General features: G+C 43.4%; 1 protein-coding gene across 1 annotated transcript; it reads left to right on the forward strand.

Annotated features, from left to right (window-relative positions):
- The first annotated feature begins 670 nt into the window (after window positions 1-670).
- Window positions 671-27468, forward strand: LOC129837789 (Golgi-associated kinase 1A-like). Its single transcript, XM_055904230.1, has 5 exons — window positions 671-1114; window positions 16874-18379; window positions 23731-23853; window positions 24745-24848; window positions 25249-27468. The coding sequence occupies exons 1-5, from the start codon at window positions 1112-1114 to the stop codon at window positions 25451-25453; spliced, it is 1941 nt and encodes a 646-aa protein (XP_055760205.1). The 5' UTR covers window positions 671-1111; the 3' UTR covers window positions 25454-27468.

The raw sequence follows: 27468 nt of genomic DNA on the forward strand, positions 1-27468 counted from the left end.
ACCATAAAGATTTACCTAGTGAGCCAAGAATTGACATCCATTGTCTTTTAATCCGTTCATGGTTGAAAAGCACCTCCTCTTCAGAGAAATCAAACAGTTTTTTCTTCATCTCTGAAGAGGATAGAACCCTATGGGCCAGTTTCCCAGACACAGATAAAGCCTAGTGCTAGACTAAGAATCACTTTCAATGGAGATTAGGTTGAGCATGTTTTTTAGTCCAAGACTAGGCCTAATATTTGTTCCAAAAAATAGCGCTATGTGTTATTAGTTAAAGTTATAGACCTAATTGGTAAGGGGTCTCTGTTAGATCTGTCCCCTGTGACTCATTTGCCAAGGGATGGATAGTGAGCCTAATACTTTACAATTCAAGCACATTTCAAAGTGGATAAAAAGCTACATTCATTAATTTTTCTGGGTCTGGTTCTTATCATTTATTGCTCTCATCCACCAAGGATATGTGCGTGCCTGTTATTCAAATTAGGCTTCACGACGAATTTAAAAACGTGCTCTGCAATTTCAAGGCGCCTGTCTCCAGTTTATGGACAGCTAGACCACGCAAGCGCTGCGCGGGCAGGCCGCCTGCTCTCAAATTACAGCGCATTCCTAGAGTCTACCAAATACCCATCTAGTCCCAGAAAGAGGACTTTTACTGTGAAATAACCTTCCCCCGAAACGCACGGGTCCCTCGGGAGTGAGGGCTGCTTGTGATATATGCCTATGCTCCACTAAAGCAAAACTGTGGGTTGGGATTTCTTCTGGAGAAGTAGGCTACCACGGAAGTTTGAAGCCACTGAAACGTACTTAAGTATTGTAATTTGCGAGATTTATTGTTACCTTTATTAATGCCAAAGTACCCTACAATAATGACAACTGCAATGTAGCTTTTAGAAGGAGATTAAACATAGCTGAATTCAAATGTTCAAGTGATAGTCTATTGAAAAAGTACTGTGGAGAAACCGGAGATTTTACGCACGCTGCTTCTTCAGAACCAATGCTGTCTAGTCTTCAATAAAGTTCGTGTAACCATATCTAAATGGTGTCACCGGACGTGTTTGCACTATAATAAACGCTGTAAACTTTCCTTGTGGAATGCACCCGAGTGGGGAAAACGATGGTAAGTGTTTCCTTAAATCAGCATTTTTCCTGCCCGATAACACAATTTCAAACGTTATTTTAGTCTGTGCATCCACGTGAAAGTGCTGAATTTGCATAGTCTTGCTGCACTCTTGTTGATTCTGTTCCTGATAAAGCTGCAGAATAGACAACTTCCAAACCGTTTGGCTAAAAAAGCTAAACCAATTTTATCTGTAGACCACACTATATCGCCGAAATAATGTGTGCCTTTATTTCATGTGATACGGAATTGTAATCCTATTTAGCCTGAAGGAAAAGAAGCAAGAAAGTGGTCAGCTCAGAGCATTTGTTATCGGTCATATTTTGACACATCAGCACCAAGAGCTGACTTCCACTATCCATTATGTCTGTTCTGCACTGACTCCTGATCAGAGAAACTTGTGAAGTGTCATTACTTATGGTAAGAGTATCAGTAGAATGAGAGGAGAGACTAGAAGTAATACATGTTTATATTCCGATTATCTTGCATATTGAGAAAGCATGATATTTTATTATATTAATCTGATAGAAAATTATATGTTCATGCCTTACAAATATTAAAGTTGATAGTAAACCCTCTTACAAAAAGTTTTAAAAGGTTTTAGTCAAAACACTCTTTCAATTAGGTGATCAGGAATCAAGTCTCCCAGTTCCACCAGCCAGCCCCTGCAGTCTCACAGTTTCTTAAATGATGCCACACATGTAGACAGGAGACCCTGGTTTGAACAGCTCCATGGAATCTAAGAATAACTCAAACTTCTCATCTATTGGACCTTAAATGAAGCATGAATTTTACAACCTGTTATTTATTGTGTTATTTTTACATTTTGAGGAGCGCTACTACTCCTGGCAAAAAAAGTGTTAGGCACCGATTGGAATTCACTGCTGTACTCAGACACACAAAAAAAACTCAAACCCCACAGGATATTGGTTAGACACAATGCACTGTGAGTGCCGTCCATCCATGGTTGTATTTCAGTTCCCGTGTTTGCTTTGAAAGTGAAAGCAGTGCCATAACTTTGTGCGCTTAAAGGGAGGGCCGCTGTCAAATACTATATTCCAGGCGGTATTGGGTCTCGGAGCAGAGCAGTCCAAATAAGCCCATGGTTCCTGTCTCAGATGGGATGGAATGTTTGTTGCCTCAATGCATTATGAATGACCCATGTAATATTGGCTTCCAAGTAAATCTGTTAGGAGGACAGGACTCCACACCACTGCAGTTCAGGGGGACAAAACAACGCCCTCTCAATTTAGAAAACACTTAACATTATGTTGCCCTTATGCCATAAACTAAAAACTACTTAAAATTATTGAATTGTAATGAAAAGACTGGAGTCAAATACAGTTTCATATTAGTCCTAAACAGGTTCTACAGTAGCTGTGGATCTCTTTATATGGACTAGTAGGACTCCGTGAAGTAGGCAAAATTACCATCCAAACACTGGCGTCTGAACTTTTATAACTCACATAATTTCCATCTAGGTTTTTTTTTTTGTGTGTGTGTGTGTGTGTGTGTGTGTGTGTGTGTGTGTGTGTGTGTGTGTGTGTGTGTGTGTGTGTGTGTGTGTGTGTGTGTGTGTGTGTGTGTGTGTGTGTGTGTGTGTGTGTGTGTGTGTGTGTGTGCGCGATCAGTGAAACCCATACAGTATACACTTTCATAGGTTTCAGTGTGCACTGTGCAGGAATTCTGCCTAGTGAGCTGACCTTTTCACTGGGAAGAAAGGAACGTGTCATAACAGCTCTGAGCTCTGGCTATAAGCTCCTGTTTATGAGGCCTGATGGGTTTGGAGCATCTTTACATCTCCCAGAGAGCATGAGGGGAAAGATGGCTCCCGGTAAAAGGTTGATGGTAAGATTGGACCGGGTATGTGGCTGCAGGACTGTGTGTGGTACTGAGGTTTCCAGAGTGTGTATATTGATGGAAAAACAGGTCCAACTGGGGACCAGGAAAAACTCTGATGGGTTGTAGGTTGTTTATAATCTCAGTAATCCACATAGAAAATACATTTGCAGGAGGGGGGAGAGTAGAGGATGGGAAGGGAGGAGAGGAGAGGAGGGGGAGAGGAGAGGAGGTGGGAGAGGAGAGGATGGGAGCAGAGGAGAGGAGGGGGGAGAGGATGTGAGGAGAGGAGAGGAGGGGGGAGAGGAGGGGGGAGAGGATGGGAGCAGAGGAGAGGTGGGGGGAGAGGATGGGAGCAGAGGATGTGAGGAGAGGAGGGGGGAGAGGATGGGAGCAGAGGAGAGGAGGGAGGAGAGGAGAGGCGAGGCGAGGAGAGGATGGGAGGGGAGAGGGGAGGATGTGAGGTGAGGAGAGGAGGGGAGGAGGAGAGGTCTGGCAGGAGGTTTTTATCACCAAATAGTGGTGATTTTGTTGGTAAATCGATCTTTTGTCTTGTTTTTGTGTTACGATATAGAAAGAATGTAATGTTGCTTATTCTGGGCCAATTTTGCACCAAAAATGTCGTCCTTCTTCTGAGGTTCCTCTCTTGCCATGGCATGTCAGATTAAAAGCAGACCTTCTTAAATGTGCTCACACACTGCAGCCATATGGTTAGAACATTCTTGCTCATGTTTTTCATAGCTGTCACTAAGGCCTGAAGTTTAGAACATACAGTATATCCCTAGGCATCATTCTGTAACGGTCGTCTTTCGGTGAGAGAGTGGACCAAGGCGCAGCGGGTGATGAATACATAATGATTTATTAGACAAGACGAACACTGACACGAAATACACTTGATAATTACAAAATAACAAACGCATGTAGACAGACCTGAACTAACGAACTTACATATACACGAAGAACGCACGAACAGGAAAACTGACTACACAAAACGAACGAACGGACAAACAAACCGAAACAGTCCCGTGTGGCGCAACATAGACACAGACACAGGAGACAACCACCCACAACAAACAATGTGAAACAACCTACGTTAATATGGCTCTCAATCAGAGGAAACGCCAAACACCTGCCTCTAATTGAGAGCCATACCAGGCAACCCATTAACCCAACATAGAAAACACATAACATAGACTACCCACCCAAACTCACGCCCTGACCAATTAAACACATACCAAACAACAGAAAACAGGTCAGGAACGTGACAGAACCCCCCCCCCCCCCCCCCCCTCAAGGTGCGAACTCCGGGCGCACCCCTAAAACTCACGGGGAGGGTCTGGGTGGGCATCTGTCCGCGGTGGCGGCTCCGGCGGTGGACGAGGACACCACTCCACCACTGTCTTTGACCCCCTCCTTAGCGTCCTTTGAGTGGCGACCCTCGCCCCCGACCATGGTCCAGGAACCTTCACTAAGGCCCCTCCTACATAGAGGAGACAACTCAGGAACGAGAGGTAGCTCAGGCCAGAGAGGTAGCTCAGGACAGAGAGGTAGCTCAGGACAGAGAGGTAGCTCAGGACAGAGAGGTAGCTCAGGACAGAGAGGTAGCTAAGGACAGAGAGGTAGCTTCAGGACAGAGGGACAACTCTGTACTAATGGCAGCTCCGGACTAAGTGGCAGCTCCGGACTGGGTGGCAGCTCCGGACTGGGTGGCAGCTCCGGACTGGGTGGCAGCTCCGGACTGGGTGGCAGCTCGTGACTGGGTGGCAGCTCATGACTGGAGGGCAGCTCATGACTGGAGGGCAGCTCATGACTGTAGGGCAGCTCATGACTGGAGGGCAGCTCATGACTGGAGGGCAGCTCATGACTGGAGGGCAGCTCATGACTGGAGGGCAGCTCATGACTGGAGGGCAGCTCATGACTGTAGGGCAGCTCATGACTGGAGGGCAGCTCCTGACTGGCTGGCGGCTCTGGCGGCTCCTGACTGGCTGGCGGCTCTGGCGGCTCCTGACTGGCTGGCGGCTCTGGCGGCTCCTGACTGGCTGGCGGCTCTGGCGGCTCCTGACTGGCTGGCGGCTCTGGCGGCTCCTGACTGGCTGGCGGCTCTGGCGGCTCCTGACTGGCTGGCGGCTCTGGCGGCTCCTGACTGGCTGGCGGCTCTGGCGGCTCCTGACTGGCTGGCGGCTCTGGCGGCTCCTGACTGGCTGGCGGCTCTGGCGGCTCCTGACTGGCTGGCGGCTCTGGCGGCTCCTGACTGGCTGGCGGCTCTGGCGGCTCCTGACTGACGGACGGCTCTGGCGGCTCTTGACTGACGGACGGCTCTGGCGGCTCCTGACTGACGGACGGCTCTGGCGGCTCCTGACTGATGGACGGCTCTAATGGCTCGGGACAGACGGATGGCTCAGACGGCGCTGGGCAGACGCGCAGTACAGCAGACGGCCGACTCTGACCCGCTGAGGCGCACAGTAGGCCTGGTGCGTGGTGCCGGAACTGGTGGTACCGGACTGGAGACACGCACCTCAAGGCTAGTGCGGGGAGCAGGAACAGGGCACACTGGACTCTCGATGCGCACTATAGGCCTGGTGCGTGGGATAGGCACTGGTGGTACTGGTCTGGAGCGGGGAGGTGGCGCCGGAAATACCGGACCGTGCAGGCGTACTGGCTCCCTTGAGCACTGAGCCTGCCCAACCTTACCTGGTTGTATGCTCCCCGTCGCCGACCAGTGCGGGGAGGTGGAATAACCCGCACCGGGATATGTAGGCGAACCGGGGACACCAAGCGTAAGGCTGGTGCCATGTAAGCCGGCCCGAGGAGACGTACTGGTGGCCAGATATGTAGGGCCGGCTTCATGACATCCGGCTCAATACTCACTCTAGCCCTGCCAGTGCGGGGAGGTGGAATAACCCGCACCGGGCTATGCACACGTACAGGAGACACCGTGCGCTCTACTGCGTAACACGGTGTCTGCACGTACTCTCGCTCTCCACGGTAAGTACAGGGAGTGGGCGCAGGTCTCCTACCTGACTTCGCCACTCTCCCTTCTAGCCCCCCCCCAAGAAATTTTTGGGGTTTACTCACAGGCTTCCGTGCTAGACGCGTCCCCTCATAACGCCGGTTCCTCTCTCCGGTTTCCTCCGCTCTCCGAGCTGCCTCCAGCTGTTCCCATGGGAGGCGATCCTCTCCAGCCAGGATCTCCTCCCATGTGTAGCAACCCTTGCCGTTCAAAACATCCTCCCATGTCCATTCCTCCTTCGTGCGCTGTCTCTCTCTCCCGTTACACCGCTGCTTGATCCTTTGGTGGTGGGTGGTTCTGTAACGGTTGTCTTTCGGTGAGAGAGTGGATCAAGGCGCAGCGGGTGATGAATACATAATGATTTATTAGACAAGACGAACACTGACACGAAATACACTTGATAATTACAAAATAACAAGCGCACGTAGACAGACCTGAACTAACGAACTTACATATACACGAAGAACGCACGAACAGGAAAACTGACTACACAAAACGAACGAACGGACAAACAAACCGAAACAGTCCCGTGTGGCGCAACATAGACACAGACACAGGAGACAACCACCCACAACAAACAATGTGAAACAACCTACGTTAATATGGCTCTCAATCAGAGGAAACGCCAAACACCTGCCTCTAATTGAGAGCCATACCAGGCAACCCATTAACCCAACATAGAAAACACATAACATAGACTACCCACCCAAACTCACGCCCTGACCAATTAAACACATACCAAACAACAGAAAACAGGTCAGGAACGTGACACATTCCTTAATTTACTAACATGCATGACTGGTGGAAGCATGACAGTTCATTTAAATTGTTTAGTCTATCAGGCTTTTTTGTGAAATGTTTAGATTATGATTTCAACTTGCAACAGTTGAAAAGGTAAACATGTGCTCAAGTCAGTACCAGTGTGTGTGTAGTGGTGGAAAAAGTACCAAACTGTCATACTTGAGTAAAAGTAAAGATACCTTAATAGATAATGACTCAAGTAAAAGTATAAATCATTTCAACATTCAAACATCATTTAGCATGTGTGTTTAGTGAGTCTGCCAGATCAGAGGCAGTAGATGACCAGGGATGTCCAAGTGCGTGAATTAGATTATGTTCCTGTCCTGCTAAGCATTCAAAATGTAACGAGTACTTTTGGGTGTGAAGGAAAATGTATCGAGTAAAAAGTACAATATTTTCTTAAGGAATGTAGTGAAGTGAAAGTAAAAGTAGTCAAAAATATGAATACTAAAGTAAAGTACAGATATCCCAAAAAACTACTTAACGTAGTACTTTAAAGTATTTTTACTTAAGTACTTTACACCACAGTGTGTGTGACATTATTTATCACTGTGCAGGCAGGGTCTGGCACGTGGCCTATAACGTGCACAGCAGAGAGCACTGACTACTATTAAGGCTCCTGCTTAACGTCTCTGTGTGTGTGGGTCTGTGTGAGTGTGTGTGTGCGTGTGTAGTAAATCACAAATGTATTCAGCCGGCTAAATGCATCAACAGTGTGCCCCATGGGAAGTCAATTGTCAGTATTCATTTACATGCATAGAATACAATGTTATCAGCAGCTAGCCACACTGCCACAGGACAGTCAATTGACCTTAAGCAGTTTATACTGCAGGTGGGTGATACCAATTTGTAATTCAACATCACACTAGGACATGCTGCTCTCATACATCATTTGAATAACTACACACTAGTGTCCTGTTCAAATTGCCTTTGTTCTTTGGGAATATCTTGAAAAGTAACTGACTGATGACCTCACCGTAGGCTACACTGATCCTCTTGTCTTGTAGGCGTTACCTTGTAGATTTTCCTCTGACACAGTGGCAGTATAGCCTTGGGGAATGTTTGGATCATGACTATCCTGTGTGTGGTGTGTGTGTGTGTGTGTGTGTGTGTGTGTGTGTGTGTGTGTGTGTGTGTGTGTGTGTGTGTGTGTGTGTGTGTGTGTGTGTGTGTGTGTGTGTGTGTGTGTGTGTGTGTGTGTGTGTGTGTGTGTGTGTGTGTGTGTGTGTGTGTGTGTGTAGAATATGTGTAGTGGTCTCTATTTGTCTCTTTTGTGTCTGATTGAATTTGATTGATATCAAGTAAACACAATCAAATTTATTTACATCAGCTGATGTCACAAAGTGATATAATCAGCACTGGGCTGACTTCTTCAGTCTCACACTGTGTGTGAGTGAATCATTGACTGCAGCAGATCGGCTGTTGTCACACTCCTATACTGAGTACTGACGTCTCTGCCATAACAAAGAGGCGTTGCTGATCGTGCACACGTATACACACAGGCACACACACACGTATACACACAGACACATACACATACACATACACACAGGCACACACACATATACACACAGACAAATACACGTATACACACACGTATACACACAGACACATACACGTATACACACAGACACATACACACAGACACAGACACGTATACACACAGACACATACACACAGACACATACACATATACACACAGACACATACACGTATACACACAGACACATACACACAGACACAGACACGTATACACACAGACACATACACACAGACACATACACATATACACACAGACACGTATACACACCGACACATACACGTATACACACATACACGTATACACACACGTATACACACATACACGTATACACACACGTATACACACATACACGTATACACACATACACGTATACACACACGTATACACACAGGCACATACACGTATGCACACAGACACATACACGTATACACACACAAACACACGTGCACAGGACAGGCTAAGCAGCAGACGGTTGCCCCTCTTCCCCTCTCTATCTCCCCATTTCTCTTTCACACTCTCACTCTCTCTCTCTCTGTCCTGTCTTTCTCTCACACACCTGCAGAGTTCCCTTTGTAGATTAACATCATCAAGTCATTACACTGAAGGTCTCTCTGTGTGCAGTGGAGAAATACACCTGTATCAGCCTGGCTGTCACTCAGAGAGAGGCTTGGTTAAAGAGGAGAATAAAAGCACTGTTGTTCTGTTTGGGCCCCTATCTCACCACTCTTTCTCCCAGGTCCCGGGGTATAAAGCAGTATATAGACCTATGACTAGCCCATTATGAGAATGGCCCTCTGTGGTATAGTAAGAGACCAGTGGAAAGGAGGATATTGCTGATGCTGACTGGAGAGGCGAATGATGAGCAGCAGTTTCCGTCTATGAGACGAGCTGGTTTCTTTTCCCATGGGATGGGGTCGTTGCAGTGAAATATGCATCATCAGGTATTGTGGTATTGTCAAGGTCACTTGGAACACAGCATTGTTATAAATCTAGAGAGAGCGAGAGAGAGTGTTTGAGTGTGCGTGCGTGCATGTAAGTGTGTGTGTGTGTGTGTGTGTTTTGTCTGTGTACGTGTGTGTTGCCAGTAAGACTACTTTAATCCGGCCTGGGGCGTCATGTGCATTACTGCACCACTTCCTCTCTCTCCCAATCTCCCTCATGAAACTGTGTATTCCTTTCCTTTCAGCATAGCCATCTTGCGATAATGTTTTGCTGTGTTTTGCTCCATAACACTTCCGGTCAGTGTGATCTCTCAGGTAGCAGAGATGTGGTGACTAAGGTACAATTAAGGTCAATTAAGGTCTTCCCCTGTCTGACATCAGTGGAGAGATCTCATGCTGCCTTTTCCATGCCATCATGTCATATTACTGTCAGATTATGGACTTTGTTCTCCCTCACCAGTCACCAGTCAACACTACAGCAGAATGGTTTGATGTGATGTTCTGTGTGGTTTTACAAAGCAGTCAGTGGATTTATTGCATTCTTTGTTAGCGTTTTGTTGTATGTGGTTTATTGAAAGGGAGGTTCTCGCTTATTTTTCTCTTTCAAAGTTGCCTCAGCGCTGGGACTGAATGGTCATGTGAGACAGTAATTATTCCCTTTAACTAGAACATCTATTTAATGTACACAATAATAACCTACATGAACATGGAAGCAATTCATTTCATGTTAGAAAATATCGCCCAAACTTCCTGTGCCCATTGTCACGAACCGGCTCGAAGTTCGTAACAAAAGGGAGACAACCTGGAGACAAGGAATAACAAAATATATTTATTAAATAAAGTAAACTAAATACAATTAATAATGGTGTGTGTAATCAGTAGTGTAAGTGAGTGTTCTCATGCATAAATGTCATGCATAAAAATCTATAAAGGTGTCTGCATGGAGAGAGTCTCCTCCATGAATGGGGAAGAGGTGTATTTATGCTGGGACACACCCGAGCCCAGGTGTGTCCCATGTCACTGACGACCCTCCCGGCTCCGCCCACCGGCATCCTAATAAGGAAAACGAGAGTAAAGAGAAAGAATACGGCAGTCAGAGTGGGAGGGTCGTCACACCATACACATAGATAGACACACGTGCACTTATGCAAGTAGATATGTTTTCACACAATTTCACACGTACAATTCATACATGCCCTTTACCAAGTAGATGATGTCCATTAACTGAATAATATTCTGTGTGTAGTCACAGTGTATCCTTTTTGCCATGTTAGAATGGCGAGAGAATGTACTCCTTTGTTCTGCCATGCAGGAGTTTCATTCTCAACGGGTGATTAACTACAACATATCAGCAGGAAAGAGAGAGAGCCTCCCTCCACATGCTAATGTACGTGGTTATGCTAATAGAGCTGCAACCCAGTGCTTTTCCAGAGTATGACTGTGACAGTCCCTAAACCCTGACCAAGCCAGTCTGTTTTCCTCCCACTGAACAAGGCTACTTTGGGAGCTCTTTTTAGGTGCTATTCTCTGTGTAATATTAATGCTATTCATCTACAGTATTCACCCTCTCCCTTTCTCTCTCCCCTTTTCTCTCTCTCCCACTCTCCCTCCCTACTTCCACCTTTCTCTCCTCTTTTTCCTCCTCCCCCTCTCCACTAAACACAGAAAATAATGAGACTGATTTTCTCGTAATCTTCTTTGAATCCTGTAAAGCATTTGTTGCATGTCTCAGCATTCCTGCTAACCTGTCCTCGAGCGTTCCGTCTACTAAAGGAGAAGAGATGTAACAAGAATGGAACAGAAGGTAACGGCATCAGACACCTGGCCTGCTGAAACGAGTGGGAGGCTATAGCCTAATAGAATTCCAGCCTTGCGGTTGTCATAGCTGGAATTAGACTGAAGTGGAACACAGACAAATGCTGAACAACAATTGGTAAAGATCACCGCAAGAAAGGTAATTGACGAGGATGACTCCACTCAATAGAGTTAAGCTACTGTATACTTTCTCTATTCTTCTAGTGTTCTTTGTGTTAGATAAAGTTGAAGTCGGAAGTCTACATACACCTTAGCCAAATACATTTAAACTCAGTTTTTCACAATTCCTGACATTTCATCTTAGTAAAAATTCCCTGTCTTTAGGTCAGTTAGGATCACCACTTTATTTTAAGAATGTGAAATGTCAGAATAATAGTAGAGAGAATGATTTATTTCAACTTTCATTTCTTTCATCACATTCCCAGTGGGTCAGAAGTTAACATACACTCAATTAGTATTTGATAGCATTGCCTTTAAATTGTTTAACTTGGGTCAAACATTTTGGGTAGCCTTCCACAAACTTCCCACAATAAGTTGGGTGAATTTTGGCCCATTCCTCCTGACAGAGCTGGTGTAACTGAGTCAGGTTTGTAGGCCTCCTTGCTCGCATGTGCTTTTTCAGTTCTGCCCACAAATTTTCTATAGGATTGAGGTCAGGGCTTTGTGATGGCCACTCCAATACCTTGACTTTGTTGTCCTTAAGCCATGTTGCCACAACTTTGGAAGTATGTTTTGGGTCATTGTCCATTTGGAAGACCCATTTGCGACGATTCTTTAACTTCCTGACTGATGTCTTGAGATTCAATATATCCACATAATTTTCCTCCCTTCTGATGCCATCTATTTTGTGAAGCGCACCAGTCCCTCCTGCAGCAAAGCACCCCCACAACATGATGCTGCCACCCCTGTGCTTCACGGTTGGGATGGTGTTCTTCGGCTTGCAAGCATCCCCCTTTCTCCTCCAAACATAATGATGGTCATTATGGCCAAACAGGTCTATTATTGTTTCATCAGACCAGAGGACATTTCTCCAAAAAGTACGATTTTTGTCCCCATGTGCAGTTGCAAACCGTAGTCTGGCTTTTTTTATGTCGGTTTTGGAGCAGTGGCTTCTTCCTTGCTGAGCGGCCTTTCAGGTTATGTCGATTATAGGACTCATTTTACTGTGAATATAGATACTTTTGTACCTGTTTCCTCCAGCATCTTCACAAGGTCCTTTGCTGTTGTTCTGGGATTGATTTGCACTTGATTTGCGTTCACCTCTAGGAGACAGAAAGCGTCTCCTTCCTGAGCGCTATGACAGCTGCGTGGTCCCTGGTGTTTATACTTGCGTACTATTGTTTGTACAGATGAATGTGGTACCTTCATGCTTTTGGAAATTGCTCCCAAGGATGGGAGACTTGTGTAAGTCTACAATTTTTTTTCTGAGGTCTTAGCTGATTTCTTTTGATTTTCCCATGATGTCAAGCAAAGAGGCACTGAGTTTGAAGGTATGCCTTGAAATACATCCACAGGTACACCTCCAAATTATGTCAAATTATGTCAATTAGCCTATCAAAAGCTTCTAAAGCCATGACATAATTTTCTGGAATTTTCCAAGCTGTTTAAAGGCACAGTCAACTTAGTTTATGTAAACTTCTGACCCACTGGAATTGTGATATAGTGAATTATTAAGTGAAATAATCTCTGTAAACAATTGTTGGAAAGATTACTTGTGTCATGCACAAAGTAGATGTCCTAACCGACTTGCCAAAACTATAGTTTGTTAACAAGAAATTTGTGGAGTGGTTGAAAAACTAGTTTTAATGACTCCAACCTAAGTGTATGTAAACTTCCGACTTCAACTGTAGGTGCTAAGATGTGCTGTGTGGCCATGTAACAGATCAAATAGCATGTGAACTGAAAACCGTTCTACAGAAACCATGCAATACAACAATGACTGTGTGTCAATTTCGTGCTGTTTTGTTTTTGTGATGATTAAAATTCTTATCAAATGTGACACCAAGGCATTTGTCTTGTTGTTTATTGTGCTGTGGTTTGGTGTTGAGCTGTGTATCATACCCCCTTGCTGTGCATGTCTGGTATAAAGAGAAGTGCTAAAGCCACTAAGAATCAACACGATGTCTTCATGTTGACACAGTCACATGGTCACACAGACACACAGACATACAAGGTGCTACATGCCTGACCACTAATTAGAGCGGGTTGGCCAAACCACTGAGAAAACAAACTGAGTCACTGGACAAGATGACACTTGGCTTACATCCCGAATGGCACCCTATTCCTTATATAGTGCGGTACTTTTGACCAGGGCCATAGTGCACTAAATAGGGAATAGGGTGCGTTTTGGGACTCAGCCTTTGCTTATCCTAACCAATGCTCCATAGCTACACCCGCCCGTGGCACAAAACCCACAAGAAAATAGACCTTGTGTTCGTCTAAAATGACACCCTATTCCCTATATAGTGCACTACTTTTGTGCAGGATTTGGAAAGGGTCAAGACAGGGTGCATCTGTATCACTTCCACAAAATTCCAGAACGTTGGAATGTGATTAATGTGTTCTTGGAGAGCAGGTTTCATCAGTGAGTGTGAGTGGGTCTTCTGGCTTTGCCAGGTGGAGGCTGGTGCAGTGCGTCACTGGAGTGAGGGTGTTGGACAGTGGCATGGTGAAACTTCAGCTTTATCCACCCACCGCCAAACAATATCTCCGCTGATCAGGAGCTTATTACAATGTACAGTACAGTATAGGTGCAGGACATATCTTATGCAAATTAATCCCTAGATATACACCCTATGGGCACTTCTGTAGATATGAGAGGATTGCAAGCACCTGGCCTATCAGAGGGCAAGATGGAGCTACCACCATATTCTGGTGATATACTACACTGCTCAAAAAAATAAAGGGAACACTTAAACAACACAATGTAACTCCAAGTCAATCACACTTCTGTGAAATCAAACTGTCCACTTAGGAAGCTGGCCTGTCTCCTGGTAGCGCCTCCATGCTCTGGACACTACGCTGACAGACACAGCAAACCTTCTTGCCACAGCTCGCATTGATGTGCCATCCTGGATGAGCTGCACTACCTGAGCCACTTGTGTGGGTTGTAGACTCTGTCTCATGTTACCACTAGAGTGAGAGCACCGCCAGCATTCAAAAGTGACGAAAACATCAGCCAGGAAGCATAGGAACTGAGAAGTGGTCTGAGGTCACCACCTGCAGAATCACTCCTTTATTGGGGGTGTCTTGCTAATTGCCTATAATTTCCACCTTTTGTCTATTCCATTTGCACAACAGCATGTGGAATTTATTGTCAATCAGTGTTGCTTCCTAAGTGGACAGTTTGATTTCACAGAAGTGTGATTGACTTGGAGTTACATTGTGTTGTTTAAGTGTTCCCTTTATTTTTTTGAGCAGTGTATATTCTACCTATCCAACTATCTCAGATCTACTATTCATATGCCTGGGGGTTAGCTGGGTAAGTCAGCTGGGTAAGTAATAGATCTTATTCAGACAGGGATCTCCACGGACATCTAAAAGCCCATCAGGACCCTGACTCAGTCAGAACTACTGGCATGACATTCTTTCAGAAGAGCATAATGAAATCCATTCGCAGGTGGGGTCTGGGAAAGCTGTAAAACTGTCGTCAGCCACCGACTGGGAAAAGATCTCATGGGTTTGAAACATTCCTTCGGTTGAATTCCCTCAGAGAAAGAGAGGAGCGAGGACAGGACAGAGGCAGGCAGAAGGACAGCTGATGTAGGTTGTCTTTCTGAGAGATGACTGCTTTCACCTACTATTGGTTATGTAATTAGTAGAGTTGCGTTGTGGGCCAGTAAAGATGATCCTTGATGGCAGTTTCTCACTAGTCACTGTTACTAAATATTCATCTAAATGTAACGCAGACAAAATAGAAAAGATTAGAAACAAAAAGATGGAGGAAGCTAAGTTATATTCACAATAATACTGTATGTATGTGAAGATCGAATGGAACCATAATATTTAGTCTTTAGTATTTTATTAGGATCCCCATTAGCTGTTTCTAATAGGGATCTTCCTGGGGTCCATACAGAAATTAAACATTACATCATACAAATTGACATGATTGTATTACAATTTTACAATACTATATTACATTACTAAGAATAATGTGTGTGTCTTCAGAGTCCACGTTGTGCAGTGAGGTGGTGTTTTAAGGGTCATTTTTAAAAAGATTTTATTGCTTGGTTTAACTGAGGTGGGAGAGAGTTTTTATTTTTATTTTACCGTTATTTTACCAGGTAAGTTGACTGAGAACACGTTCTCATTTGCAGCAACGACCTGGGGAATAGTTACAGGGGAGAGGAGGGGGATGAATGAGCCAATTGTAAACTGGGGATTATTCCATGTAGTCATGTAGTCATGGCTCATAGCCTCTATAGCTATACCATAGCCTCTATAGCTCTATACCATAGCCTCTACAGCTCTATACCATCACCTCTATAGCTCTATATCATAGCCTCCATCGCTCTATACCATAGCCTCTATCGCTCTATACCATAGCCTCTATAGCTCTATACCATAGCCTCTATCGCTCTATACCATAGCCTCTATAGCTCTATACCATAGCCTCTATAGCTCTATACCATAGCCTATATAGCTCTATACCATAGCCTCTATAGCTTAAGCATAGCCTCTATAGCTATATACCATAGCTTCTATAGCTATACCATAGCCTCTATAGCTATACCATAGCCTCTGCCTCTCTATACCATAGCCTCTATAGCTCTATACCATAGCCTCTACAGATCTATACCATAGCCTATGTAGCTATACCATAGTTTCTATAGCTCTATACCATAGCCTTTATAGCTCTATACCATAGCCTATATAGCTATACCATAGTTTATATAACTCTATACCATAGCCTCTATAGCTCTATACAATAGCCTAATCCTTACATTGATATGTGATTCAGATAAATAACTGCCTCTGGATTTACCATACAGTAGGTTTGCATAACATTGAGAGCATATTCCATTGAGATCCATCTGAATTGATTTATCTCTATGGCATACATACTCTATATGCGATGGAGACTTTATGGAATGGCACCGGTTTGTATTTAGGCCTATGCCACAGAAAAGTAATTCATCATCATAGAGGCTGCAGTAGAAGTAAGCCATCCAGAATCTGTCTGTGTCCCAAATGGCACCCTATTCCCTATGGGCCAGTCAAAAGGAGCGCACTATATACCATTTGGCACACAGTGTCTGTCAGCACATTCTAGATGATCTGGTGTGCAGAAGGGAATGCTGCAATATCTATGTGTTTGCCATAGTATTTGTCTCAACTCAGTAACTGTAACTCTCCTACAGTATAAGCAGAGGAAAGCCCAGCTATGGCTGAAAAAGGCTTTATTTACACTTGTGTGCATTGCAGACGGGATACATGTGGATCAACTCTCTCTCTCTCTCTCTCTCTCTCTCTCCCTCTCCTTAGTGTTTTAAACAGAATAACTTACCAAATCATTTTTTTTAAGCACAGGTTGTTTCATTTCTATGTTTTTGGTTTTCCCTTGTCCTTCAGTCTGTGTACCGATATTTGCATTTGTCAACCTCTGAAAGATTTAAGTTCCGTCTTCTGTAAACACACACTGGAATCTGAGCTGTTCAGTTCAAGTGGCCGACCAGTGACCGTACAGTTTACAGAGTAAATATATGATCTTTGATTTATGGCTCTGCTCCATTATAATCGTGGCTTTTTGGTGGCTTCCTCCCAACTACAGACCTAATGTTCTCTTTGTTTCCTGTTTCCCATGCATGCAGGCCTTGAGAGTGTGGTCCAAGATCTGCTGCAAGAGGTGGGCAGTGTGGGCCTTCTTCCTCCTCTTTACCCTGTCTGTGGTGGTGATCAACACCCTCCCCTTCCCCCCCTCTGAGCCACGTAGGCTGCCCTCACGAGGCCTGAGCTCTGCTGGAGCCGAAGGGTATACAGCGAGAGCTAGACCCAGGGAAAGGGCCTCATTGGCCCCTCACTACCAACACCATCTTCCTCTACCCCTCAACGGTCATAGTGGAGGTTGGAAACAGAGTGACAAAGTCAAAGAGTCCTCCAAGCATCACCTGGTCATGGCCCAGCCCGAACTGGATAGGAGAGCAGCTAGCATGACAGATGAGAGAACTCACAACAACTACAAGAAGAATCGTAAAACTAAGGGCATCGCCTCCAAAAGGAAAAAGAAGAAAGAGATGCTGCCAAGTTCTAGTAGAGTGAAACAACATAATATCCAGCCATTGACAGTCAATGCTGTGCTAATAAGGCATGATGGAAGACATCTAACCAACTACAGTGGTTCAGAGCTCTCCACCCAGCCACCACCTCTTCCCAGACAAGGGAACCTCCACCCAGCCGTGACCCAGACTGTAGCGCACAGCCAGAGCCGCCCTTCTACTGCCGCCCTTCTACTACTCGGCCTGTCTGACTCTGAGCACAAATGTACTCCAGATGAACAGAGGCAGGACCAGGGGCACACCAGGCAGACAGGGCAGGCAGGGAAAGCAGGGAGGAAGAACCTAACCAAGCAGCAGGCTGTGAAAAAGGTCCCCAGAGAACTCAGGAAACGTAACAGACAGCCTTCGTCTGGGCGTAAAATGACCCGACCCACAGCAGAAACAGCAGCAGAGGCAGAGAAAGGGAGTGAGGGGGAGGCCCACTGGTGTAAGATGTCAGCTGGAGAGAGGGAGTTCCCAGACACTGACACACGGAGAATAAGGACTGAGGACACTGACTCTGTATCATGGCTCAGCAAGGACGATATTCACAAGATGGAGTTCCTCTCGGGCAGCGAGGTTATCAATAAGGCCAGGGTCCCAGCCCACGGACAGGTCCTCCATGTAGGGCTGGGTGCCCCTCATCATCCCCCTTCTCCTGGGGCTCCATTGGCTGACCACAGTGGGCACTGCCAACAGGGTCTATGTGCCCTGATCAAACGTCCAGACGACTGGTTCGAAGTCTTCGCTTTCCATTTAGACCGTGTTCTCGGCTTGAACAGGAGTCTGCCCACAGTGTTCAGGGCCTTCCATAGTGACATCTTGCCTTATAAATACACCAGAGGGGCAGCCAGACCCGTTGTGTGGTGGGACCCAGGCATCCAGCACCTGGCTGATGATGACAATGACCAGAACTCATTCCCTCTCACCTGGCCCCAGTACCAGAGCCTGCTGAGGGCCAGGTGTGGCAGTGGCAGCGGCATGGCCCTCAACGAGACCCCCTGTGTGGGGGTTCACCATGCGGAGTGGGGGCGCCTGGCACTCTTTGACTTCCTCCTACAGGTATAGAACAACTAATAACACTCTGTATCCTCCAATCACACTTGTTAAACCCTTTTATTTAACTTATTGACAGCATTGATTTGAACGTTTAAGATATAAATTGGCTAGAGTTAAGAGGTCAGAAAAACTGATAGGTAGTGGATGTGACTGTTAGGTTTTATATGTGACTGTTAGATTTCATATGTGACTGTTAGATTTTATATTCCTCCTAATGCCAGGCCTTCTAACCCGATCTTAATTCCTAACCGTATCCCTAACCTTAGCCATAACCTTAACTCATTTTTATCCTGATCTGCCACTCAAACGTACACATCCAAACTGATAGCGTTCTATATCCTTTCACTCACACCATGTGAAGACTACCTATGGAAATAATGCATAGACTAGAGTTCTGATTGAAATCTCACCTCACCTTGAGAGATGTACGTTTTGTAAAGTTGTTATTCCAGTACGCTGTATAAACTGACAGTTAACTAGTGATTCACTTAACGTCACTATGGAGGGCCCAGTTGATAAGGACTCATGAGGTCAGGCAGACTGGGAAAACTCATGGCAGCCAACGGTCCTTGGTTGTGTCCCAAATGGTACCATATTCCCTATATAGTGAACTACTTTTGAATATAGCCCTATGGGCCCTGGTTAAAAGTGGTGCAATACAAAAGAAAAAGGGTGCCATTTGGGATTCAGCACTTGTTTTGCATTTATATTAAAGAACATTCTCACTGGATGAAATTCACCGACCTCATCTAATAGTAGGCTGGCAGTCCTTGATAATGAGCCTATTTGAGCACTGGATTGTATTGCCAAGGTCTTATCATCTGAAGAACTCTACTCACTAAACTGCCTTTGATTAAAAGATGCCGGCCAATGAAAAGAGTGTGGAGATCTCTCTGTCTGGAGCGATAAATGTAATTGATTATCAGATAATTATGTTTTTTCATGGATCACAGGTAGAAGAGTATTGTAGTGAGTGCATCCCATCAGCTTACTAGACATACAACATAATAAGTCATTACTTCAAGCATCGGCTGTCAGTGCAGCTTACCGATCGTTGCAGCTGTTCACAGCCCATCTGTAAATAGCCCATCCAACCAACTACCTACCTCATCCCCATATTTGTTTTTGTTTTTTTCTGCTCTTTTGCACACCAGTATTTATACTTGCACATCCTCATCTGCACATCTGTCACTTCAGTGTTAATTGCTAAATTGTAATTACTTTGCCACTTTGGCCTATTTATTGCCTTACCTCCTTACTTTATTTGAACACACTGTATACAGATTTTCTATTGTGTTATTGACTGTACGAATGTTTATCCCATGTGTAACTCTGTGTTGTTTTTATCGCACTGTTTGCTTTATCTTGGCCAGGTCGCAGTTGTAAATGAGAACTTGTTCTCAACTGGCCTACCTGGTTAAATAAAGGTGAAATAAAAATGTATAAAATATGATCATTCTCCCACTAGATGAATGAACATTATCATTCTCCCACTAGATGAATGAACATTATAATTCTCCCACTAGATGAATGAACATTATCATTCTCCTACTAGATGAATGAACATGATCATTCTCCCACTAGATGAATGAACATTATAATTCTCCCACTAGATGAATGAACATTATCATTTTCCCACTAGATGAATGAACATTATCATTCTCCTACTAGATGAATGAACATTATCATTCTCCCTACTACAGTAGATGAATGTATCAGCGCAGTTTAATAAAAAATCAACACAATGTTTGTCTCTAATTTAGCTTTAAACTCGTTTATGATCTGCCAGTGATTTATAATGAAGTTGGAGATCTTTATTGTGCAATAAATGATGGCTGATGGTCCTTGTAAGAGCCAGATGGAGGATCATTTTGTGTGTGTGTGTGTGTGTGCGCGCGTGTGCGTGCGAGCGTGCGTGTTTGTAAAGCTGAGACATCCTGAGAGGATGTAATTAAGACAGGGCTGATAAGGCCAGCTCTGCCACAGTCCCACTCTAAATGGAATAGTATGTCAGTCTAACTCAGCATGGGGAATATATAAGCTGCCATTAGGGAATGAGAGGTGGCAATGAAGCCAACAACCCAATGATGTTCATTGCATGTAAGAGAGAGTTAGTACGTATGGTATAGAGAGAGTACAATGTACAATATTTGATACACACAAGTACACACACACCAGTCTCGGTCTTCATCAGGCTTCTAAAGACCCAATGACTGGCCGCTGGCAGTGTGAAGTCAAAGTCAGGGTTGCCATGGTGATGCTCGGCAATCACGGATACCTAAGTCCACATTAGGAAGGACTGAGAGGGAAGTGATAGCAGCTGCTCCTTTCGCTGTCCGTCTCTAAAGCCAAAAGAAAGTCAATTTCTTTGTTTAGAAAAAATCCCAGAAGAAATCAACATTGTGCTGGTGCACTCGGATGGGTGAAAACTACAAGGCCATGGAGACTTAGTGTTAGGTGCTCTTTGAAAAGGGTGGTCTATGACTGGCAGAACAACTATGGGGATGAAGGACACCACATAGTAAACAAAACATTTAGAAAAATGTTATGGGGCTTACTTTTTCCATCCATTCCTTTGTTACTGCAGGGTGAACAGTCATCGTTACATAGCCAATACAGATTGCGGGCAGAATGCATATTGTTTCAGAAAATAATGTCTCACAATGAGAAGGAAACAATTTTTCTAAGGCATAACGAGGTAAAGTAAACATAAAAACATAAAAAAAGTAAAAAGTAAACATAAAAAAATTGAAATGCCTCTAAAAGAGATGAGTCACAAATTGCATTCTTTGATTGTGTTCAATCTATATTCTCTCACTTTGGAGGCCATTACAACATTTTATCCATGCCACCCATTCTATTAAAAATAGAAAACAATTTTATAGAACACCCAATCACTGAACCAACTCAGCTGTAGAAAAATCTGTTAAAGAAAGACTGTCTTATCTCTCTGTGAGATGGAATAGAATGGGTAACTGAACTGTGGGGAGAGATAATAGTGGCTGAATACAAAATGGAACGCTATTCCTATATAGTGCACCAGATTTGACTGGCTCTGATCAAAAGTAGTGCACTATATAGGGAATAGGGTGCCATTTGGGAGGCGAATAGCCACTGTATGAATAATACATGAGTAGTCTCTTTGCAGAAGCCAATACCTGTAACATGGCCAACTGTATTGATTGTATTGATTCAGTGGAATTGCTGACTGGGACCCTGTAACACTTGTTCCTACCTGCTCATTTAACACATCTAATGGCTCTGATGCGGAACCTAACACCAATTAGCAAGGGGAACAGTGTGAAGGACACACGGTCACACACACACTTTGCCTGGGGAAAACAGAGGAGACAGAGGACCTTGCGCCAACTGTCCTCGTTGTTGGTCATTGCCTTGGATGCTTTGAATTGCCATTGTAGGCTAAGAAGGCTACCAAAGTATTGTTAGGAATTAGTTGTGAGTAGGCTTTTTGTTTTGCTTGTGATGTTATTGTGTGTGATATAGACCTTAATAGCATGTCTTGTTTCCCAGAGACTTGGGGGTTGTGTAATACTGTATGTCAACACTGGAACCGTATCCAGGAGACTCTTGTACTCTGTCCCTACGTGAATGAGTGTATTCTAGTGTAAGGGTGAAATGTAGTAGGGATGTGAGAACTCCTGAAGGCGCTAAAGAAGTGAAGCAAAATGGTGTGGTGTGAGTTTTACCACAGAGAGACCCAGACAGCCCTGGGGGCACATCTCACCTTGGTAACACTCAGAGGAGTGTGGCAATGCCTTCACTTCTCAGTTTAACAACAATGACGACATTGCTCCCTTCCTCCCCTGATAGTTGGTTTGTTCTGCGGTGTAATGAGGAAGAGAATGATACCACAGGTGTTGATGTTGCATCATTATATTTAGGGATTTTTTTGTGTGAAAATGCTAATTCAAATCAACTGCAGTGAATGCATACATGCATGAAAAAACATGATATGATGGGTGTTAACTTTGAAGAAAGAGCTTCCTTCTTTAAACAGTGATTATTGAAGTTGGTGAAGTGGAGAGAAGTCAGCCTGAAGTTACAATAGATATGAATTTAAAGTACACTTAAAAGTTTGGCTTTTCTATAGCATTCTTGTTCATAGAATTGGACTTAATGCAATAAATGAGGTGGCAAAAGAAGCAGTCTTACTGCTTTCGCTAGCTTGCTCTGGTTTGCCCTCAGCTGCAGGTGATTGACCTACACTGACTGAACCACCTCTTTACTGTAATCAACTCTGGTGACCTCTGACCTCAAAGTCAACGTTCCCGCAGGGGTCTGTCTCACACAAGTAACTACCTCCTCATCATCCCTCCTCTCACCTCCTCTCACCATCCCCCCACTCCTCTTCTCACCATTCCACTCCTCCTCTCACCTCCCTCTCGCTCTCGCTCTCATGCCAAAGGCTTAAGCTGTAACTGTCACTAACTCTGTCAACACTTTGCATTTGGATTTCTGTCAACAAAATGATCAATGACTGCATAGCGAACAAGCGGTAAGAGTTATTTGCTATGGTGGATGATTTCAGAAGGTAAATAGATTTTCCACTTGTTTCTTGTAGTCACCCTTGATTTTCCTCTTGGAAAGCTGTTCTGGAGTCTGAAGTTCTTTATAAAGAAAGGACCGAAGAGATCCTATAAATCAGGAGTTCCCAACCTTTGTTCACCAGGGCCCCTTTTTCACATGTAAAACATGTCATGCACCCCACCACTTGTTTTTATGACTGTTTATTGAGATAGCATATATTAAATACACCACCAGCTTGAATTTGTTTCATTTGTGGGAACTAGGAAAATGGTGTTGTTCTGAAGCTAATTTCCTACAATTCTACGTTTTTTAATGATAATAATCATAATAATGGATAAAGAATATAGTCTAGACCGTTATCAAACATGTTTTATTATGATAATTTATATGAACACTCAATTAAATTATTCATATTCTATTTTATACAAAGTGAATAGATCAATTGATAGCCACAGAGTCACATTGTATAAGATTACTTCCCAAGCAAAGTCTGAAATTACGCATAGTCCAATTTCTTTCACTCCTCGACTTTAGAAGGTCCTAGCTCAGCTTCTGAATGTCATAGAGACCAATCAAATATAATCCCATGTGCATCAAAGTCGTGTCTTCCTTGGGTGTTTTACCGCTTGTTTCTAGCGTAAAGAATCACAGATGTATGTGTTGTTTTAGATCAGTATACAATCAGGAATTGTAAAAACTAAAACAATTGGGACCCCCTGCTACACAGTTCTGTATGTAATTCAATGGAAAGGACATTGTTGATGGTCAATCCCAACTAATCCATGTTCTTCCATCCCCCCGTGCAGGTGAATGATCGTCTGGACCGGTACTGCTGCGGTTTCCAGCCTGACCCAGCAGAACCATGTGTGGAGAACCTGCTACATACCAAGTGCAGGAACTCAAAGGATCTAATGCTGGTGCACATCCTGGTAACTACCATATCACACCCCAAAAAACATCACATGGACATAATGTATGGGCCATTCTGGCTCAGACAAGGCTTACTTACTTACTTGGACATCATGTAAAATAATAGCCTGAAGGAGGTTAAGGAGGAGGCTTGTCTAAATAATCTAATTGGACAATGTAAACAGACCTCTACATTTATTAATATTATTACTACTATCCAGACCTTTTCTTCTTAACAAAGAGAATTCCAATGTTGGACAAAGATGATCACTATTCTTTTACAACTGCTTTGTGGAAAAATGACTCCCTCTTTCCACTGAACCTGCTGAACTCATTGCTGATACGTGGTACTCGCTCTTGACAAAGACAAATAGAATTCTATTAAGCACATTACGCTTTATTATTTCAGCTGTTGTAGAAAGGAGTAAGAGTTGACTTTGTATCTATATACTGGATTCTTGACCTAGCTCACTGTAATATAGTGTATCCTCTGCTGTACATGTCATTCTTAGTCTTCTTGATGTGCAGTATATACTCATAGGATTACTCACACAGTGCTATTTGGGTTGTTAACTGGATCTGTCCTGACAATTATGATTTCTCATTTGTTTGTTTTGAAGAGGTTTTGTGTACTTTGACATTTTTAGTACATTGTTAGGAGCTAATAACACAAGCATTTCACTGCACCCGCTATAACACTATAACGCTGTACGTGACCAATAAACTTTGATTTATAGTTTGATATATAGTGAGAGGTCTAAAAAAGTTATATCTAGTATATCTAGAAAGTTATTCTCTCGAGCCTTCATCTCATCTCATAATTACTATATTAATATCTATCAAAGAGATACAGTTAGTGTTGATGATACTTTATGCTAAACTATACTGTCTGTTAATGTTTTTTTCTACAGGTGAGGAGGGTAGAGCCTACCAGACTGGTGTTTATAGACAATGCAGGCAGGCCAAATCATCCCCATGACAACCTCAACTTCCGCTTAGTAGAGGGCATCGATGAGTGAGTACAAACATCTATTATCCAGTCTCTATTCAAGGCTAGACAGAATCATGGCAATAGGCTTAGTCTGCCAGAACTCCGGCCAAAAGTACTGCACTATATAGGCAACTGGGTGCCATTTAGGAAGCACCTTAGTGTACAGAAGCTCAGTTGAACCCTACATCAACCCCACATCACACAGCCTTAATGTGTGTTTCCTAAATCCAGTGAAGCAAGTGGGCGGATCTTCATAACTCTAGCTATGCATTGTTGTTATTTCTTTCTGAATAGATGCAGTATAACTGTTGGTAGATGAAACTAAAATAGGCCACATCATCACAATATGCTCAGTCAATTGGGTTTGTTATCCTTTGTCTGGTATTTGTCTGGATTTAACAGTCTTACTGTATTTTTCTGGCAGGTTTCCAGAGAGAGCCGTATCAGTTCTCCAGTCTGGCTGTTTGGAGAGCATGCTCCTGAGTTCCCTGTATATGGACAAGGAATTCTGGGAGAGCCGAGGGGGGGCACGTGGCCTGAAACCTCTCATCCACACTGTTGAGCAGAGAGGGAGGATTCTGCTGCAGCACATCCACGACAAGAGACTCAGACTGAACAGGGATTTATGAATCCAATGGCCCAGAAGGCACCTAGCAGCACATTAATTTCATCCAGGCAGGGGGTGCCTGTGACAGACGTGGAAGCCTCCTCAAGGTCCCAGCCAGCCTAAAGACACAGGGTGTGTCTTAAATGGCACCCTATTCCCTATATAGTGCACTACATATGACCACAGCCCTTCATTGTCTATAACACCCTACGGGCCCTGGTCAAAGATAGTGCACTATATAGGGAAGAGGGTGCTCTTTGGGCCGCAGATACAGTATCCCGTTCCATGCTGGTTGTGGTTCCCATCCATGTTGTATCCATACATCTTGCCAACATCCCTCAAGCCAAGCAAATTATTTTATTGAAATTGCACCGTCTTCTTCCCTGCCTGTTCATGAGGTGAGTTTTGTATTTTCTAATAAAAAATTGCAGATTGAAAGATGTATTTAATGTCTGTTATATGAGATAAGTGTTTTGTTGTAATCTTAAAATGAGAGATTTTAGATCAATGAATAGCTTCTGAACTGGATCCAGGCTTCTTGTCGATCCTTTTATAAGATTGTGCTCCTAAGACAATGATGAGGAAACCCTCTCAATTGAGTTAAAGGAACACAATTATTATTATTATTATTATTATTATTATTATTGCTGAACATTGGACTTATTGCCTATGTTCCCGGACATTTAGACAATGTTGACTCCACGCCAATTAATGAACAATGGACAACATATTGAAGTGACCTACAGACTGGGGTTGCTTCCTTGTGGGGATACAGCACATTGCATTCCTATGGGCTAAACTGTTTAGGATAGATGGCCAGTCCCATAGACTTCGACACAATTCATTTATTTAACATGTTTTTCTATGTTTAAGGTAATTTAAACCATATTGATAATACCAATTAGGATATTTTACTGTTTAGGCTTGCATGCATGTTGTTATATTTAGCCTACTTACTGACTCAAGACATTTCAGCTTTTCATTTTTAATTCATTTGTAAAAAATTCTAAAAACATAATTCCACTTTGACATTATGGGGTATTGTGTGTAGGTCAGTGACACAATCTAAATTGAATCCATTTTAAATTCAGGCTGTAACACAACAAAATGTGGAATAAGTCAAGGGGTGTGAAGACTTTCTGAAGGTACTGTACACCTCTATTTTCTTCAATCAAGAACCTAGAAATTGAACATATGAGCTTGTCTGACCACCACACTTACTACTTTAAATGTCAGAATCTCCTAAAAGAGACACAAGCTGGCGTTTAAAAATGTCATTACTACAAAATCCTACTTTCTGTAATCAATTTGAAATTGAACTAAATAAATAAATAATTATCAATAAAAATGTGGTTAATGACCCTCAGATTCTATGGGATACCACCAAAGGTTTTATTAAAAATAATGCAACTGAATTTGCATCTGGGTTGAATAAATCCCAATAAAAGAAGATATCAGAATTGGAAAGGTTGCTGACTGTATCAGAGCGTTCTAAACAAACGCTATTACTCTTTCCAAAGTTAAGACAGAATTTAATTTATTGATAAGACAGAGACCATCGAGTAAGACTCAACCATCACTTCCATGGTAATCGTCCTAGTTGTTTACTGGCCAACAACCTACGCAGTAATGATCAATTAGCTGATATAGTGTTACGGGATTTTTGTGTTTAATGACTAAAATATGTAGACATTTGACTTAGAATTATAACTAAACAGAATACTACTATATTACTGTAAGAATGAATCTTATTATAATCTTAATGTTGAATGTTATGTGTTCCTTGTTAGAAAGAATGGGTTTATCTTCAGACAGGCTAGAATGATGTCTCTACCCAGGGAGGGGAAAGACCTTGGGTTGGTTGCAGATAGTTTAACAGGTGGCAGACAGTAATGAGAACTCTAACTATACTGCCATTGTATCCGAGAGGAGGATGGACATTAAAACCTATGACATCATCTTTATTATATAACCTGATGTAAAATGTATTATGATCAGTACTCTCGAGAATAAACGCTATTGATTGATTGATTTTAA

Source organism: Salvelinus fontinalis, chromosome 38 (genome assembly GCF_029448725.1).
Source record: "Salvelinus fontinalis isolate EN_2023a chromosome 38, ASM2944872v1, whole genome shotgun sequence".
Taxonomy (NCBI): domain Eukaryota; kingdom Metazoa; phylum Chordata; class Actinopteri; order Salmoniformes; family Salmonidae; genus Salvelinus; species Salvelinus fontinalis.